This window comes from Chionomys nivalis, chromosome 1 (assembly GCF_950005125.1).
Source record: "Chionomys nivalis chromosome 1, mChiNiv1.1, whole genome shotgun sequence".
NCBI lineage: Eukaryota > Metazoa > Chordata > Mammalia > Rodentia > Cricetidae > Chionomys > Chionomys nivalis.
In genome coordinates, this window is record NC_080086.1 from 185,518,404 (window position 1) to 185,538,255 (window position 19,852).

At 42.3% G+C, this 19,852-nt stretch overlaps 1 protein-coding gene across 1 annotated transcript in view; it reads right to left on the reverse strand.

Annotated features, from left to right (window-relative positions):
* Positions 1 to 5,769: 5,769 nt before the first annotated feature.
* Tes (testin LIM domain protein) overlaps positions 5,770 to 19,852 on the reverse strand; it is a 39,910-nt gene continuing 25,827 nt past the window's right edge. Inside the window, exons 3-7 of the mRNA XM_057774807.1 lie at positions 14,810 to 15,062; positions 13,624 to 13,953; positions 11,038 to 11,253; positions 10,548 to 10,706; positions 5,770 to 6,938 (exon numbers count right to left, since the gene is read on the reverse strand). Of these exons, the coding sequence (XP_057630790.1) occupies positions 6,750 to 6,938; positions 10,548 to 10,706; positions 11,038 to 11,253; positions 13,624 to 13,953; positions 14,810 to 15,062 (1,147 nt within the window). The 3' untranslated portion in view covers positions 5,770 to 6,749. The remainder of the gene's footprint in view (positions 6,939 to 10,547; positions 10,707 to 11,037; positions 11,254 to 13,623; positions 13,954 to 14,809; positions 15,063 to 19,852) is intronic.

Consider the following 19,852-nt stretch of genomic DNA (forward strand, 5'->3'; position numbering starts at 1 on the left):
TTTAATAACATTAGTCTCTGGCTCATTCTTTCTTGCATTTCTGTTGTTGCTGTCATTGTGTGAGCACCTCAGCATACTCATGGGTGTTCAAACAACACTTGAGCCTGATTTTCCCTGTCTTCTTAAAATCTAGTACTTCTGCCCTCCACCTGTCCAGCTGTAACTGGAGAGGTGATTCAATGGGTTTTTGCCAGGAGTTTGTTTCACCTCCTAAACTAAGAATTTCTAAGCTCTATCATGGCCACCCGGTTCTCATTAAGACGGAATTTACAGAGAACTGAGTCCAACATGTCTCCATGCAGTAGTGGCTGACTCTGGCTACCAATGGCAACTGGGTAAAAGGTGCTTTTGTTATTGGGTGAAGGTCAAGATATCTTAAGGAAATGCAGCATTGAGGAAAAATCAATAGCAGCCTTTATAAATGTCATTTAAAATGCCATTCAAAACAAGGATAAAGGTTAATGGTATTTTGTTTTGAGTGTTTCAAAATATATTAGCAGATTAAATAGGAGCTACAATGACATGCTCCCCATGAAAGGACAGAATAATTAGCCACAGGTATTTAAACATCTGGTAAATATATGAAGCAAAACAATTCTATTAATAATACCAGAATGTCAGTCATGTTGTGTGCTAAAACCCCTATCTATATAGCCCAGGGAAAGAGGCCTTTTTCATATATGAGAATTCAGTAAAGACAGAGTTAACTTGAAAGGCCCTCCTTTTCAAGGGCGGTGGGAGAAATCCCCCAGTCTCAATAATTCAGGCCAACAGATGCAATCAGCAGGAGGTGTCTTTATTGATTACACAGGCGCCTGTGGGTGCAACAGTAGCTTGCACCAACTGCACACCCCGGGTAAATTCAAACAGTCATATTTATAGGGAATATGATTACATAAGAGGGTAGTATAGCACAAGCATTTCATTGGCTCTCAAATTGGTGGGCTTAGCTCATCCTGGGAATGGCCCCATGTCTATTCTCGAATTTCCCCGGAAAACCATAAAGACAGATAAAAACACCCTGCAGCAAGTTGACAGTTTAGATAGGATATCTTGGGGGATGGAGTATTCCTTCTCCTTAGTCCTGAAAAACCACAAAGCTAGATATAGCACTCTGCAGCAAGTTGACAATTTAGATAGAATGCCTTGGGGGTGGAGTATCCCTCTCCTTAGCCTAATCAGTGAGTCTGCAACCCATAGATATCCAGTTTTAGCATCGGCTGAGTCCGGGGGGGGGGGGTGGCAGCTAAATTTTCAGCAGAGTTTAACATAGTATGTAGGCACAGGGGTCTTTCAAGTATGGGGGATCTTTCTTTTTTTTTAATATTTATTTATTTATTTATTTATTTATTTATTTATTTATTTATTATGTATACAATATTCTGTCTGTGTGTATGCCTGCAGGCCAGAAGAGGGCACCAGACCTCATTACAGATGGTTGTGAGCCACCATGTGGTTGCTGGGAATTGAACTCAGGACCTTTGGAAGAGCAGGCAAAGCTCTTAACCTCTGAGCCATCTCACCAGCCCAATGGGGAATCTTTCAAACTGAGCACTTGGATCAGCAGTGGTCAGGACAGGCAGAGGGTGACAGATGAGAAATGGTTCCCAAGCGATTGTTTTATGGCACAGGGCAGTCATACGTTTCTAGAAGTTGAGGACAAACTCAAAAGGCAAGTTCAGATACGCCAGGGCATTTTGAAACAAGGGCTTAAAACTGTTCTCGGGTGGTGGTGTCTCTTGTAACCACGGTGAAGCTGGGAGAACTTAAACACTACATGTTGCAAATTGCTTAAGAATGACTCAGTGCTGAATCTCTTGCCTTTGGTGAAATTCTTCTGAAACACTTGAGTCAATTTGGAAATATATGCTTAAAGATGTCAGTCACTGTGGCTCGGTTTGAACTTATTAAAGAAAAGACAATCTGTTGTCCTTTGTTAAAAAGGAAGCTTAAAAGATAAAAATGACGTGTCACAAATGTGAAGGCCAACATGCTACTAGAGCAACTTGGATGTCCTAAGTGAAACTGAATAACAAAATTCCACCGATTTCTTAAAATTATAATTGCATCTAAAGTTATGTGTATGTGTGGACTCCAGGAAGGAGTTCATGATCAACCACTTTTGGGTGGTCTGAGATTCTCCCAAAATGGATGCTGACACTGTTTAAGCATCTTCTTTTGAACTTCTGGGACCTCAAGAAGTTTCTCTCTTCTCTTTCCTCATTGAACTCTCTCTGCTCTTGAGTTACCACTGCTGTTATAGGGGACAAGAAAGCAAAGGTCACCGTCATGTCTTTTAATAATGAAGCTAGTGGCTTCTGTGGAGGAGGAGGACATCTTTGGTCTTGCCCTCAGTACCAGCAATGGCTCTCAGCTCTCTTTTAGTGAGGATTTTACTGTTAACTGCAATGATGTGGTTGTCACATTCATGCCATATCAGAAATTAAAAAAAAAGAAAACCAAAAAACTAAATTCTGTACCTGAGAAATGAACTCACATGAGGGTCTAATGAAAATTTTTTTTTTGTTATTTTACCAATTAACAGGTAATTAGAATAAACCTATTTTGTGTTATTTGAATTTAGAAAAAGAAATGCACAAATCCAGATAAAACTATTTTTTTTTTAGCTTACAGGGAAGGGTTTAGTGTTGGCGTTTGCAGCAAGAGAACTGTTAGTTAATGTTCTTTTGCTCAAGGGTGATCTTAGTTGACCCCTGTGAAAGGGGTTGAAGGTCTCCAGTAGGCCCAACCATGACAAACCTGGCACCCACAGGCCTTGTCCTCCTCTCCCATTCCCTCTTCCTTATTAAGAACAAAACAACAACAACAAAAAGCCTACTATCTTACATTCCTAGAGCTAGCCACTAAGATCTAATCCCTTATTTGGCTGTTTCCTCCCCTATGGCTATCAAAGTATTGAAGTTCAACAATCAAAAGTCCCCTTGTGGTTATCCTAATTAACATGTCCAATCAAAACATACCAACTCATCCTAACACGGGGGTTTCCCCTTTTACTTTATTAACTGCCCTTTACCTATGGGTCATGTGTGTCTCCACACACACACACACACACACACACACACACACACACAACCTCTATCCAGAGGCAGTCCTATGTCCCACCAGAGCAAATATCCATTCCCTATTTACCTTCTTCCCTTCCCCTTCTCCCTCATCTTCCATTTCCTAAATGTGTTCCCGATTCCCTTTCCTTTGTCCCTCTAGAGGAAATCAATCTCCTTTGTGCTGAGAACTTGGACTTGGCGGCAGGGGGGGGGGGGGGGGAGGAGGGTCTTGTGCCGATTCTGGTCCTTTCAGTGGTCATGACCCACAGAATGAGAACCACTGTTCTACAACCTTGGGAGAGGCACCAATAAATTTGGTTTCAGCTTCCTAAGACTTGTGAAATTTGCTTACTTCTTGAGTAATAAGGGTCTTTCCCTCCTTCCTTAAGGGAATGCTTCTATTCAGAGGAAATGGCAATGCAACAGGAAGGGAGCTATATCCTCAGTAGTAGAAGAAAAATAATAACATAGAATTAGTATCTTACTTTCTTATAGAATAAAGAAATTTGAACAGGAGAGACGGCTCAGCAGTGAAGAGCACTGCCTACTCTTCCAAAGATCCCAAGTTCACTTCCCAGCAACCACATGGTGACTCACAACCATCTGTAATGAGATCTGGTGCCCTCTTGAGGAAGAGACCTGGTCAGTTGTCCTCATCAACTGAGACCATGAAACCCAATATGGACAAGTTCAACAGAACCACCAACATAATGGCTGCCTATGCATGTTTCAATTTTTTTTTATTATACTAACCTAGGAAGAAGGAAAAATTGTCTTAGTGAAATTGGTCAGTGGACATGTTTCTGAGGCTTTTTATTGTTTTTCTTTTTTTTTGTGTGTGTGTGTGTGAGAGACATTTTCTTAATTGCTAATTGATGTAGTGGGGCCCAGTCCACTGTGGGCAGTGGCATTCCTAGGCAAGTGTGCCTAAACTGTGTACCAAAGCTAACTGAGCAAGCTGAAGGGAACCAACCAGTAGGAAGCATTCCTCAATTTCAGTTTCTGACTGTAGGTTCCTGCCTTTGTTTCCCTCCATAAGGGATTGTATCCTATAAACCAAATGCCCCACAGAAGATGTTTTTGGCAATGGTGTTCCCTAGCGACAGAGGTAAACTAGGCCACCAACTAACAAGAATGTCCAAGTACCTGGATGACCTCTTAGCCACGGGGTTCATGACCCTGTATTGCAAGGGCAAACTACAAGTATTCAGGGGAGAGCCAGGCCCAGTGGATCTCTGCCACCCCCCACTCTTCATTCATTCCATGACAGATACAGGTAATCATTCTCTCAGTGAATGGCATGCCTTGTGCCAGCCTTATTCTGTCTTAGCTGGCGGCACGGGGCAGCAGGCCAACTTGGGAAGAGTGTGCTGTGGTAGTGTGAAGGGGGTTCCATTCAACTTTATTCTCAGTCTGCCGATGTCTGGGGAAAGTATTAAACGTTACAGACAAAATGGACTGGAACATAACTGTTACTATTTGGGACAAATCAAGGTGAAGATAAGGGTAAAGTGGTGTTTACAGGATATTAATATGTAGGATTGGATTACTCCTTTCAACACTGTTCTATGTGTTCCAGCTTCAAAAGGTACTTTTCATTGTTGGGGCTGGCACAATTCAGAAAGAATACAATGTACTTGTTAAGCACTTGTGTACATACTTTCTGTGTGTGTTTGTGTGCGTGCGCATGCAATACATAAATCAGGGGCATGCAACAGAAAAACAGCAACTGAAAACGAAACAAAGTAAAACAAAAATCAACAAACATATAAAAACCCAAACCAACAGTCTTGAGTATGAGTCAGAAAAAATTAAAACTACTAAGTCAGAAATACTTCAGACTTGGGGAGGTGGGGGAGGGAGGCAGAACGTGTTTGCCCTGCATGTAAGAAACTCCTGAGTTTGGTTAAGAGCACAGCAGAAACCAGGCTCAGGGTGTACAGCTATATTAGCCTAGTACTTGGAGAAAGGCAAAGGAAGATCAAGGTCATCTTTGGCTACATAGTGATTTTGAGATCATCCTACGACACAAGACCCTATTTTAAAACAAGCCAAACCAATTTCAGACTGAAGAAACACAGAGAGAGAGACAGACAGGGGGGAGGGAGAGGGGAAGGAGAGAGAGAGAGAGAGAGAGAGAGAGAGAGAAGGAGAGGGAGGGAGAGCAATCTAGAATCTAGAAAAATCCCTAGGAAATTTATAAGATTGTATTTATAGGTAGGCACCATAGGGCACACTTGAAGTCTTAACACTTGGGAGGCTAATGCAGGAGAACTGACTCTGAGGCAGGCTAGTGGGACTACCTTTTGAGGCCCTAGCATTAAAAAAAAATAATAATAAAAACAAAAGCAAAAAGCAAACAAGCAAGACAGGAAGAAAGAAAGAAAATGCCCTCTTAAAACAAGTAGAATGCAATACTTGGTTCTCTTTCTAAAGTCTAATTAAAATAGTGACACCCTTAATAAAAACTTCTGCATGACCTAAGTATTACGATTACGAATAAGTCCTGACTTAAGGCTTCCCCAAACTCCTTCTTTCTCTGCACGGAGACACTTTATGTCTGGCCTGTCAGAAGATTTTACTTTTGCCAGTATTTTTACTCTTGGAGACATTGCCCCCTGCTGTACGAGATACTTAACTGCAAAATGGATGTGGAAAAAAGACAATTATTAAAAGTGAAAGAGACTTTATTTTGAATAGCATATATAACAGTCATTCCATTTAATATTTATAGTGCATAGTTATGTGTGAAAGCATACAAGGGGAAAACATTAAAAACACCCAAGAATGGGAGTGTGCAGGCAAGAAGACAGCAAGCCCAGAGGTAGTGCAAGAGAGTTTTCATGGCGTAAGACTGAAAATCATGCAAAAACTATCGCCATGGCAGGCAAATGACATCAGCACAAATTACAATTCCCTAGGTATGAAATTTATACATACTCTTTGGATTAAAAAAAACTAAGTGAATAGCCTGCTTTTATCATCTAAACAAAAAACAAAACAAAAGAGTCTATAAACAAAGTGCACACATTGTTCCGCCACACACATATAAAATACCCAAGGCCATAAATGGAGGTCACTAGACGGCAGAAGAGAACACTGAGAGGTAAATACAAAGAAAGGCAATGAGGAAGAGTCCCCTCCGCCTCCAGAAGGAGACGCTTCCGAAGGCTTAGGCGTTGGGACACCCACTACGCAGCACCCCGAGTGTCTGCAGAAAAAACTCACTGCGCGTCACAACGTTCAACGAGACACGCTAAGAGCGAGGGTCACGTCAGACAACACCTAATTCCTTTACATTTTCCACGTGAATCAAAGCATAGGAGTCAAAACGTTCATCTCTCCCAGGAAACTAACTTTTAAGTGATATATATTATTTGGCACTAAGGGTACGCCGTTATAAAGATCAATTAAATTCAAGCTTCCAACTCAAAGATTTCATGTATGGAAATAAAAGCGACAATTCTTCATTGTTCTATATATTTTTTTTAAATCATATGCTTAAAGCAGTAATTTAAAATTAAGACAGACAAAATTCCTACGGTTAAAAAAAATATTGGACAAAATCTTCTGGTTTGCTATATAGTTTTTTTTTTCCTTTTATTAGTTTTTCCAATTGCATTGTATCATGAAATGCAGGCCATTGTGGATAGCTATGGCCCAACACTGCTCGGTGTTCTCCTCCTAGGACATCAGCTTCTTGCACTCCACGGAGCAGAAAACCATCCCTTCTACAGGCATGAACTTCTGCCCGATAAGACACTTGCTGCAACAGGAGCAGAGGAAGCACTCTGTAGATGCGTGCCAGCTGAAGCTATTGTAGGTCACTCGCTGCACTTCCGGGTCGATGGCGTTGTGGCAGCCTTGACACACCTATGTGGGGATAAAGTCAGCAGAAGACGGTTAGAGACCAACCATGTCAGCCACACTGGCACCTGAGGGCAAACGGAACCTGAGTCTTCAGATGGTAAGTTTGAGAAAGATATGAAAAATAGACAAGTGATAGCAGCATCTTCGGGAATCAGTGAAGCCAGCAGCGATCTGTATATGGCAAACAAGGTGAGAAACAGCAGGTGAAGGCAAACAGGTGGAAGACGCTCCTAAGCCGCCCCGATGGTGTTACAAATAAGATGCTACTGCAGCAAAGCCAGAAGCACTGCGTTTGGTTCCAGATCATTAAAGCTTTGAAGTGGTAACATCATACCTATGGCACGGACATGTCATACCTATGACATGGACATGTAATTATTAATGCCACTAATCTCTAGAGAGTAGGAAATTAAAACCATTTTCAAAGTAATTAAGGATTCAATTAAAAATACTGACAGTACTTGAGAATAATGAGTACACACCATAAATATAGCTCCGATTAATTAGCTTCCATTCCATCATAATTTATCTGTCATCTAGGCCATGGACTTTAATACTTTCATCCCCTGCACTACTCAGCTTGTGTTTCATGGACAAGGTCTCAGGCTGGGCCCAAATTCTCCACACTTCTCCCAAGTGCTGTGATAACGATAATGCTTGAGCGCCATCATGCCTGATTTATGTCTGCAGTGCTGGGGACACACAATGCAAGTACTGCACTAAATGAACTATAGCCCCAGGCCGCCCTTCAGTGCCCTGTGTGTTATACTCAAATGATGCAGACACACTCATACATACACACACAGCATAATATTCTTCGGAACTGCACATACGTATGAAGAGAGCAAACGATAGCCTCTATTATTGCAGAAAACTTATTCGAGAATCTCAAAGCCACCTGTGCACTCAGGGCCTTCAAGGGAACAGTATCCTTTACTACAATGGGCCTGGCAGGATATATCCTGTGTTCATAAACCTCACATAGCTCAGAGAGCTGTTTCCTTCCATCCCTCTTGCTTCTTGCTTCTTTTATTTGAACACGAGATGTGAGGTAGCTAATTCTTTTTTTTGTTTGTTTGTTTGTTTTTCGAGACAGGGTTTCTCTGTAGCATTGGAGCCTGTCCTGGAACTAGCTCTTGTAGACCAGGTTGGCCCTGAACTCACAGAGATCCTCCTGCCTCTGCCTCCCAAGTGCTGGGATTAAAGGCATGTGCCACTGATGTAGGTGGGTCTTCAATATATCTGTTGCTTTCATTGGTTAATTAATATAGAAAACTGCTTGGCCTGATAGCTCAGAACATAGGTAGGAGGGGAAGACAGAACAGAATGCTGGGAGGAAGAAGGCAGTGAGGCAGACGCGATGAAGCTCTGGCCCAAGATGGACGTAGGCTAGAATCTTCCCGGTAAGCCACCACCTCCAAGATGTGAGAACTAGCCAGTAAGAGGCTAGAGCTAACGGGCCAAAACAGTGTTTAAATGAATATAATTTGTGTGTTGTTATTTCGGGTGTAAAGCTAGCTGTGCAGGAGCTGGGCGGGACGAAAAGCGGCCTGCTCGCCTCTTTACTACCTGACACCACTGCCAGGCAAGGTAGCCAATTCTGTTTGTTGTAAATGGCTCTCTCACAGGTGGACCCATGAGCCTCCCAGATGTGAATCCTGGGTGGCCATGGGATCCCGGAGCACACGGAGACAAACCAAACTAGGTATGGCCATTTCACATCTCCTCTCAGTTAATGTTTATCTCAGAAATCCTGCTTAGATTGAGGATATTTCTTCAGGTCTAAAAAATAATTGTTTTTTCTGTCACCTTTAAAAAAATATTAAAATATCTATTCAAATTAACCCTGCGAGGTCAATGATCTCCAAAGATTTACATCATTTAGCACGCTGCATGCACAAACATCTTTCCCCTTCAGGTGGGATAAAGATGTCTTGTTTTAATATTAGGTAAAGCCAATGGTTCACTTTACTGAAAAAGTAACTTTTCTAAAAGAAACAATGGTATATTATAAAATGAAATGATTAGACATTCTTTTTTAAAGTGGATAGAGCCTTTTGTCTGCGGTGTCCTTGGACTACCAGAACCTTCATCTGGCGATGGATGAAGATAGAGACAGAGACCCACATTGGAGCACTAGACTGAGCTCCCAAGGTCCATATGAAGAGTAGAAGGAGGGAGAACATGAGCAAGGAAGTCAGGACCGCAAGGGGTGCGCCCACCCACTGAGGCGGCAGGACTGATATAATGGGAGATCACCAAGGCCAGTTGGACTGGAACTGATGGAGCATGTGATCAAACCAGACTCTCGGAATGTGGCTGACAGAGAAGCAAAGGACAATGGCGCTGGGTTTTGATTCTACTGTATGGACGGGCTTTGTGGGAGCCTAGTCTGTTTGGATGCTTACCTTCCTGAACCTGGGGGGGAACAGGGAGGACCTTGGACTTCCTATCCGGTAGGGAACCCTGACTGCTCCTTGGACTGGAGAGGGAGGGGAAGGGGAGGGAAGGAGGTAGAAATTTTCAATAAAAAATAAATTAATTTAAAAAAATAAAGTGGATAGAAAATGCATGAGGCAATAAGTCAAGACTGAAGATGGCAGACATCAAAATTTGCCTTTTTGTCAAAGCACCGTACTTTTAGAACTATATAGGTACATTTTTTCCTTTCCCAGGAGTTTCCTCTATGTAATAGCTTAGGGGGACCTTAAACTAAACTAAACTAAAAAAAAAAAAAAAAAAAAAAAAAGGTAGGTGTCTATCGTTCTGATATTCCTGGTTTATGAACTAGACTATATATGGTCATCTTTTCGCCCTGTATCTGCATTACCATCTCTTGGCCAGCATGCAGCAGCAGCTCTTGGGAACACAATGGATGCAATAAAAAATACACTTGCACATTAAGCACCTGAATGATCCACACAATAAATCTAAATATAAAGGTCAATTTTTGTTGTACTACATCAATTCCAAGAGGGTTTAAAAAACAGTCACTGTGTCATTTCCAGGGAGTAAAACAAGGTCCTAATGGGTGAGTTAGTAATATATACAGAAATCATTTAATTTTTTTCAGTGTATTCATTTTAGTATTTTATGTGCATGAGTGCTTTGCCTGCAGTGTTCATCTGTGCATAATGTATGAGCCTAGTGCCTGAAGAGGATATCAGAAACCCTGGGACTGGAGGTTCAGATGATTTTGAGCTGCCATGTGGGTGCTTAGAATTGAACTTGGGTCCTCTGGAAGAGCAACAAGCTCTCAAAACTGCTGAGCCCTCTCTAAAGTCTCCAGAAACCATTTTAAATGGAATCTGATCTATAGTAAGAATAAATCCATTCATAGTAAGAATTTACTTTTCGGTTAGGAACTTAACAGTAAGCACCGTATATAATCTACCTGGCAAACGCACAGGTAGAATGAGCCACCTTGAGGTCCCGGCTGTCAATGCATTTGCAGCTTCTGAACTGCCTGGTTTTAAACAACCCATGAAGGAACCACAAGCTTTCTTTATACAAGGTTGGCTCTTGGCTTCCTACTTTCAGGAGATCTGAAGAGAGGAGGACACTGAAGTCAGCAGACAGGCTGGGGCAGGTGTGCCCCCACGCGTCGCTTACCACGGCATGGTTCTTCACGTAGCAGGGCTTGCATACAGGCTTGTCGTTGACCATCACGTATATCTCTCCCGCCAGGATGTTGTCACAGTCAAAGCAGCAAAAGTGTTTCAGGTGCCAGTTCTGATTTTCCGCTTGGGTATATTCATTGCTGAATATCAGCTGGCCAGAGGAGAAAAGTACAACCCATTAGTCAGCTCTTACTCTAGACCACAGTGACAAACCCGGGTTCTCTAGACAGGCATTTAAATCAACAAGAGCAGATGTCTTCTTGGCTTTCGATATTTGAAAATGGTAACATTACGTCTGAATTTATTATTAAAATCAACTGGTTTCCGATAGACTTTCGTTAGTTTACTCAGGACGCGCAGAGTGGAAAGTAACCAAGTCTCCTGCACGATTAGTGCTTGGTGAAAGCCTGCTGGCTGCTGGCTGAGGGAGCCGGGAGCAGCACCAGGGAGAGGCTGCAAGCGGGTGGCCCCGGAGAACACACCTCGTCACAGCCAGCACAGCGGGGCTTCTCGCTGTCACAGTAATGGCGGCCACAGTACAGCTTCCCGTTCTTCCAGAAGTAAATCATGTCGACTAGGAGTTCGCCGCAGGTGCTGCAGATGAAACAGGCCGGGTGCCAGAGTTTATCATAGCCAGCCCTTTCCGCGTAGATGGCTGGGTCTCCTTCCTTCATGGTCTGTTTGCAGTAGTAGCAAGACTAGAGGAGAGAGCCCGAACGAGAATCGTCAGAGCGCTGGTGTCCCAGACCCTGCTTCAGGGCATATCAAGCAACGGCTTCAAGAGAGGCCATTTCTTTTCTTTTTTTTTTTTTTTTATTTTTATTTTTATTTATTTATTTATTTATTTTTTTGGTTTTTCGAGACAGGGTTTCTCTGTGGCTTTGGAGCCTGTCCTGGAACTAGCTCTTGTAGACCAGGCTGGCCTCGAACTCACAGAGATCCGCCTGCCTCTGCCTCCCAAGTGCTGGGATTAAAGGCGTGCGCCATTTCTAAAGACGCGACAAGACAGAGTGGACACGCCCTTGAAATGGAATTGCTCAGCTCCTTCCTAACCCAACAGCTTCCTTTGACCTGTGTACAACACAGCACTGTTTCTTGTATGGCAGTCACTCAGGGAAAATAATTTCACCTCAATTTTATCAGTTCCCTCAAAAACTATTATCTAAAGCTGTTAGTAAACGTTTTGAAGATTAAACGGTATTAACTGATTGCTAACTGCATCTATGAGGAATACATTACAGTTCAGGCCTGATGCTTTGTTTATCCGCATCATCATTCTCCTTCATGTTCAAATCATTACAGAAAAAGAAAAAAAAAAAAAAACACTCTGGAAGAGACTTTTAAACTCTTGCCAATAGAGCTGCATACATCAAGTCTGAATCTTAGGTATGGTCTTACAAGCAAAACTAGATTAACCTAAGCATAAATCATTCTTATTTCTGTCTAAAGATAAACTCTGTGACTGAATTTGAGGCCTGTTCCATAAGAGGGAATTCATAGTTGTTAGTGTAAACCCAGTCAGAACCCATGGCCGAGGTGGGGCTAGGCAGGAGCTCACTATGGTTGTCCAGCGGCACTGATCCGGCCATACACTGCCTTCTACACGTTCCTGTTTATGCTCATAAACAAAGGTTGCCCTCAGCCTCTGTCATGGCGAATGAAGATTCAGATGGCTCAGGGAGCTGAGGTGAGTGATGACGAGTGCCCAGCTCCAAAAAGAACATTTAAGGCACTCAGGGACTACCTAGGAAGAAGGGGCAGAAAGAGTCTAAGAACGGGAAAACAGGAAAGCGAGGGCTGTGAAATGCCTTCTTCACTTTTCCCATGCAGTTAGGATCACACAGCAGTAGAGGCTGTCTGCACTGGGCCGGAGCAAGATTAGGCCAGTCAATAGTCAATCACGCACTAGGGCGGGCCTCACTGGCGGCATGGCCTCCTTGCTGAACTATGGGTTATTGATGGATTCTGGGTGATGGGCAGCCATTGTCTTCATCTGGGTACCCACTAGGCTCCAAAGCAGAGTTCCAGCCCCAGGGCTTGGTGAAGCTCAGCAGATCATAAAAACGGAAAGACACGAGTGTGAGAAGGGACATAGGGGCTTAATGGGCATGGGAGGAAGATAAGAGAGGGGCGGGGCAATCAGAATGTATTATATACATGTGTGAAATTGTCAAAGCACAAGTTGACTCAAACTTGAGAAAGGAACAAACGTTTCGTTAATACGGTGTTAATAAAAAGTTCAGCAGGAGTTGACAGGCGCTCCCTTACTATGATCAACATGTATCACGGTAAGATACAGAGATCCAGTGTATTTTTTGATGAAGTAAGTTAAGGAAGTTGCTAGTAATGTCATCACCACTCAGTGTTATGCTGATGATATTAGCCAATGCTAGCCAATGTAATAAACTGCAGAAACATTAGATATATAAAAGATAACTAGTTAACATAAAGATTACGTTTAGAAGAAGATGCTGGGGCTAGAGAGATGTCTCAGCATTTAAGAGCACCAGGCTGGACCTGGTGTTTCAGGACAGCCAGAGCTACACAGCAAAACCGTGTCTCAAAAAAACAAAACAAAACAACAACAAAAAAAGAGTACCAGGCTGCTCTTCCAGAGGACGTGGGTTCAATTCCCACCACCCACATGATAACTCACTACTGTCTCTATCTCCAGCCCTGGGGCATCCAAAACTTCTTCTCCTCCATGGGCATTGTAGATATACAGTACACAGATATACAGCAAGGCAAAAATCACCCCCCCCACACACACAAAAATAACAAATAAATAAAACATTCAAAATTTTTTGAAAGAAACAGATGCTAGGTTGGTATATTATATTCAAGTAAGAGGCCAAAGAGAGCCAATTGCTGCGAACACATAAACCCAAGATTATTCTTTAAAATAATCAGAAAATGTAGCTTCAGACAGACCTCCCAATCGTAACTCTCCAAAGTCAGTCCAAACTGAACTCTGACTTGTTTTCTTTCCCTTGTTCATTCCTTTTAGAAAAAAAGCGTTCTAAGAAAGGAAGTACCCACGAACACAAGGTAACAGTCCGGCTACTCACATACTGGGTCTTCTTGGGCTCGGCAGACTTGTCCTTGGGCAGCACGGCGGCTGGGGTGTTTCTATCCCCAGCAGGACTGTGCAGCTTGTCACCCTGGGCGTTCATCTCAGAGGGGAGCTTCACATCCCCCACCCCCAGAGCCTCGCTCTTGTACTTCTTCACAAACTGCTCCATCTCCTTCACTTCCTTGGGTGACAGCTCATGGCACTTAGATGGGTCCTGGTCATGGGCAGGGAGCTGCTTTGCCAGCTGCTTCTTCCGGTACTGTGCCCCCTCCGAGCCTGCCACTGGCTGCTTCTCTTTGGGCAGCATCTGCATGTACTGCCTGGCCTGGAGTGCAGGGAGGTGGGTGTTAAATGGGGTTAGTCAATCTTTCATAACACACCAGAAACAAGTTTACTCAGGAAGGGCGGTTCATCCTTCACTATAAAAAACCAGAGACAGTAAAACATAAAAAGCAGGTTTCTGTGAACATAACAAACACATTTTTCTCCATGAAATCAACCTTCTCCATCCGGTTTTCAGAACATTTGCATCGCGACTGTTTAGCTGTGCTGAATCTACAGATGCGTGGCTATGAGAAGATTTTGGGTAGATCACTGTGAGTGTGTGTGGATCAGTGGCTCTTTCTGCACATACAAACATCACTGCAAGATTTACTGTAATGGTGACCTACTGACCTTGCAATGCTTCATCCAATTGTCATAATAATAGAAGAAGCTTGATGCAAAATCACATTTTTTTGCCTTTTATAGTAAAAGAAATATAATGTTGGAGTATTTTTCTTCAGTTCTAAATAAAGTCAGAAGTGCTATTACTTATTTCTCCTCATCTTGGGAAAAGTTTTGTAAGTACACCAGAAAATTGGGCAGAGTGATATAAAAGCTCTCAATTATTTTAATCTGATTTTCACATAATTACTAAAATTGTTAGAAAGATTCCTTTCAAAATCAGGTAAATTAGACATTCAAAAAAGTCTATTAGTTATCTAGACTCATATTTTAAAATGTAGTAATCAGAACCTAATGTCTCTATAATGGGAACTCAAGGAAAACAGATGTGCAGTGGTTGACTCTATTACAGAAGGAAGTACTAGGGTACTAAGTACTTCCTAGTTCCTAAGTCTAGCAACAACAGCAAGAACAACAAAAGCCTCCTCCCTCATCCTCCTCCCCCTAGTACTTACCAGTGCCTGGTTCTGGACCGGGGGAGCCCACTCATAGGTAACAGTGTTGATGGAGACATTCTTCTTGGCAGCAACTGGATTGGTCAATATCATAACATTGCGTTTATACATGGGAATTCCATCTGACTTCAGCTTGGCAATCAGGGTGGTGTACTTGGTGTCTTCAAAGAGTCTCCCCACTTTCCGATCCTCCTCGGTGCTCAGGAGGACATCATGTTCTTCTTGTCCACATTTGCAGTTACGGCATATTTTTCTATAATTTGGGGGAAAGCAGAAAATAACCAACTGCACCTAATTGGTGACAACTACATATGTGCAGTCCTTCATGGCTCATAAAGTACTTTAGAAGTTATTATATATAATAATATAAACAAGAAAGTACTTTCTTGCATGGGGAGGGATGAATATTCATAACTTACGAAAGATACATGAAAACACATCCTTGCTTTATCAGACTTCGACAAGCCAGGTTATAACTAAAAAGTGCATATTTGAGAGGGCCGGTCTGAGGATGACCCATGTGGCATTTGTTCCTCACACCTTACCCTCTAGCCAAAATAAATAAAGACATAGAGCTGCCCAAACTATCACACAAAGAGATGCCACATTCCCTTCTTCTTCCTATAAGCCGCCCGAGGTGACCTGGGAAGATGGTTCGCTACTATACAAAATCGTGCAAATCAAGAGGTTCGAATCTTCGGGTTCATTTTAAGAACTCCCGCGAGACTGCCCAGGCCATCAAGGGTACGCATATCTGAAAAGCCACCAAGTATACAGAAGGTGCCATCCGGAGCTATGTGTTGGAGTCGGTAGGTGCACCCAGGCCAAACAGTGGGGCTGGACACAGGGTCGGTGGCCAAGAAAGAGTGCTGAAAATTTGCTGTACGTGCTTTAAAATGTAGAGAGTGGTGCCGAACTGAAGAGCTGAGAGGGAGGTTCTTTAGTTATTGAACACATTCAGTGGACAAAGCACCTAAGATGTGCCAATGAGCTCATGGCCGGATTAACCCGTACATGAGCTTCCCCCACCCCATCCAGATGACCCTCCCTGGAAAGGAATAAACTGTTCTAAAGTCAGAAAGGGAGGGTGCACAGAAGAAAAAGATATCTCAGAAGAAACTGAAGAAACAAAAACTTATGGCATAGGAATAAACTCAGCATAAAATAAATACAGATAAAGATAAAGTGTGTGTATGTGTGTGTGTGTGAGAGAGAGAGAAGGGGCGGTGAGGGAGGGAGATCTCACATTCTATTCATTACCTGTTAATATTTCATTTTCTTTCCCCAAGCTTTTTTTTTTTTTTTTTTTTTTTTGTAGGTAGGAGATTTATACAATTTCCCCCATAAAAGACCAAGATTCTACATTTAGGTCTATAGCCTTTCTCAATTTCCTTTCCTCTCTATTCCTCTCCCTTTCCTTTCCATTTTCATATTTTCTTTCCCTATTCCTTCCTTTTATCTCTCACTTTTTCAAACACTTATCTACCAGCTGTCATGTATTTTATTATTTATAAGACAAAAATGGCCTGGTATTAGGTTCTGGCCAGCCAGGACTACATATAGACACTATGACTCCAAAATAAGACAAATGAATCAATGATCCTCTGGACTCATGATGTTCATTGCAGCTTAAGAACAAAACCATGATCCACCTATCTCTCTAGCATCAAACATTCACTCATGCAACCTACATGTGTGTCCACGTGCCAAGCAGTATGCTTGAGACCAGGACCCAATGAAAACCACAGATTTAACCTTTGTTGTTGTTGTTTAGTTTTTCAAGACAGGGTTTCTCTGTGTAACAACCCTGGCTGTGCTGGAACTCACTCTGTAGACCAACCTGGCTTTGAACTCACAGAGATTCACCAGCCTCTGCTTCCCCAGTGCTGGGATTAAGGGCATGCACCACAACTGCCTGGCTTGACCATCTAAAATCTACTTCCTGGTGAGATGATTACACAGACACACACAGACATATTTTAATTGCATCTCTGTTAGGAATGAAAACACAGACTTCTGTGACTGTGGAATTTTTACTTCAACCTGGTAAGGAAAGGGTTCGAAAAGAAAGTGGCATTTAAGATTAGAGATGAAAGTTGCATAAACCATAAGTATGGGGGTGTGCAAGTGTGTATCTGCAGATGGAGAAAGGACAAGAAAAGGCTCCCAACACAGGAATAGAAAGAGGAGTATTTGTGGTGGCCCTAAAGGAGGAAAGGGATATTCACATGGGTCCCATACCAGATGAGGCTAGCAGTGAACGAGTGAGAGCAGATGAGACTGGAGATGGAGACAGGCATGCGACACTTACAGGTGCGTCGTGCAGAGTTTGACCTTCATTGTAATAGCATTTATGAGTTATTGAAACACAGAGACGTAGTAACATGAACAGACCTACAATTTCAAACACCACACAACCAACCATGCGGAGACTGGGATAAAACATACTTGAAGGCGATGTGCTAACTGTGCATTGAGTTAGCAGTGGTGTGGTTCTTAATGACAGCACCACCGTAGCTACTTTTAATGTAACTCACATGTTTGGTGGTCTGTGCTGTGCCATGGGCAAGATATACTACAGCTCTCACTAGGGCATTAGAGAGTGGGATCAAAAAGAAGAGATTTCAGATCCTCTTACAAGAAAATATAACTAAACCCTGGCGTGGATTTGGACTTAGTGATATTCTCTCAAAAAAAAAAAACCAAACAGATTTTGGTAATGAAAAAGATGGTAAGATGAATGTTGGATTCATCAAGATTAAATACAAAAGAGAAATAGATGTGAGGTAAGGAGTGGGAAAAGTTGAAAGGTTGAATATCTTCAGGACTAAACTACTGTGGTATTTGGATTGCCTGTGATATGGGATAATGATATCAAGTAGACTATAATAAACAACAATCTAGTATTAACCTGGTGAAACAAAACGCCCTCAAATCTTGAGATTCAGAGAGCAATGTGAAAACTGTGTCAACCATCTTCTCTTCCTGGGGGAAGCATGGCGGGAAAGGCTGAGGACCAGAGGGTTTAAGGCAAGGACCAAACTGGGAAAGGTGACAGAGAATGTAAAGGGACAGGGGGGCTCTGTGGTATGAAAGTTCTAAGCTTGGATGGAAATATGGGGCAATGAAATCGATCATTTCAAAAAGCATTCTGCAACCTTAGATTACTCAGCAGGCCAACACAGATGCAAGTTAGCATTAGATACTGTTAAACATGTGCCAAACTACACAGATCGCTAGCAAAACTTCAGAGCTTAGCTACTCATACCAGAGAAGATGAAAGCACAGCTACAGGGTGAAGAATTCCAGCCAGGAAAGTGTGGGAAAAGGTCGACTAACTCTAAACCATGAGGAATAAAAATAAGAATGACAGGGGAACTAATCATGTGAATGTGACTACTGGACGCTCCCGACATCTCTCTCGATCGCCATTGGTCTTTGTCTCTCATCAGAAGACTGGAGCCGATGTGGACCCCTTCCCTTTCCGATCTGATGTTTATGAGAGGGAGGTGGTGAGCTGGGATGGGGAGTGTGCTGCAGGGATGTGAACCACAGCTGGTTCCATTCTCTTAACAATGTCTTTCTGCTGTTTCTGTTTTCTTAATAACTCATAGCACGACTGTCCAAGGAAATAAAAATCAGGAGGAAAAACACAAATACCCAATCCCAGTCCACCAAATATTGAGCACACATTTGTAGTTAGTATATTAATTTTAAGATTTGAAGCTAGAAACTAACCCTGCTATCTACAATTCTATTCATATTTTCCTGTAGGTATTTATTATTCGGAGCACAGAGAAGAAAATCAATGGAACAAAAATAATCAGATTCATCACGAAGGAAGGAAGGAAGGAATGGAGGGAGGGAGGGAGGGAGGGGGAGGGAAGGAGGGAGGGAGGAGGCAGGGAAGGAATAATGAATTCTGGAGTTATACCTTGAAGCAATGACTGGCCACATAAAGGTATAAAGCCTTAGCATGAAGACGATTTTAACTGGATTTCAGATTTAGAGTTGAAATTTTATGCCAGAACCAGGAAAAACGAAGCGCTAAGAAATAAATGGATGTCTTTGCCAAATAACAAATTCTCATATAATTATATGTTTTTGTGCCTCCAGTGTTCTTAAAATTCTTTCTAGTACATGAACTGAAAACACTAGGCATGCTGTGGAGAGAAGAAACAAGAAAGAAAGGAGATAGGGAGGGGAGAGGGAGAGGTGAGAGACAAAGAGGGGGCAGTTATGGGGGTGAGCAGGCACGTCACTTTTCTTGTACACATCTTGGTCAGGAAACTTTATTTGGTAAAAATATCTGTGGAGAATTAGTGTATTTTATTATAGCTATAAAAGATCCCTTCTTCCCTCTGATTATCTCATACCCCCATCTAGTGGAGTGGATCAGATCACCCATCTATGGTGTGCTCTTTACTCGCCTGCAGTTATCCAAGGGAATTATCTACAAAACTATCGCGTGGTGCTTAGATCAAGATTACAGCTACACCTTCTGGAGAGGGAATGAGGGAGAGGAGGAATTTAGTTCTCAACAGATCTTTATAAGCCAGGGCCTATGGGGTGCAGCCTAGCAATCAGTAAATTGACTACTTATCGGAACAGGCATATAAGGTGACTCAGACTTTTGATTTGGTGACCTAAGTTTGCACCGGTAAATATGTGTACTATAAAACAAAGAGTTTGTTTTTAATGACCACAAAAGACACAATAAGGGAAATGAAACTTGCTGGTTTGTCAACATGAGTTTTGGCAAACTGTGGTTAGAGTTCCATTTACTGTGAACGTTCTAAGTAACCAATGAAACAAGACCCATCTCTATAGCAGTTTTAGCATGTGCGCTTGGTCATCCTTTGGAGGATTCATTGTTTTAATGAAGCATCTTTTTCCTTCCAACCCTTTACCTACCCACTATACCTTTGCCAAACAGATCCTAACAGGCTAAACAACACACCAACAGCTATGGTGAAGAAGAAAGGAAATATGAAAGTGTTGTGTTATCCTCAGTTTTCCAAGTAGAGAAAACCTGGTACGGAA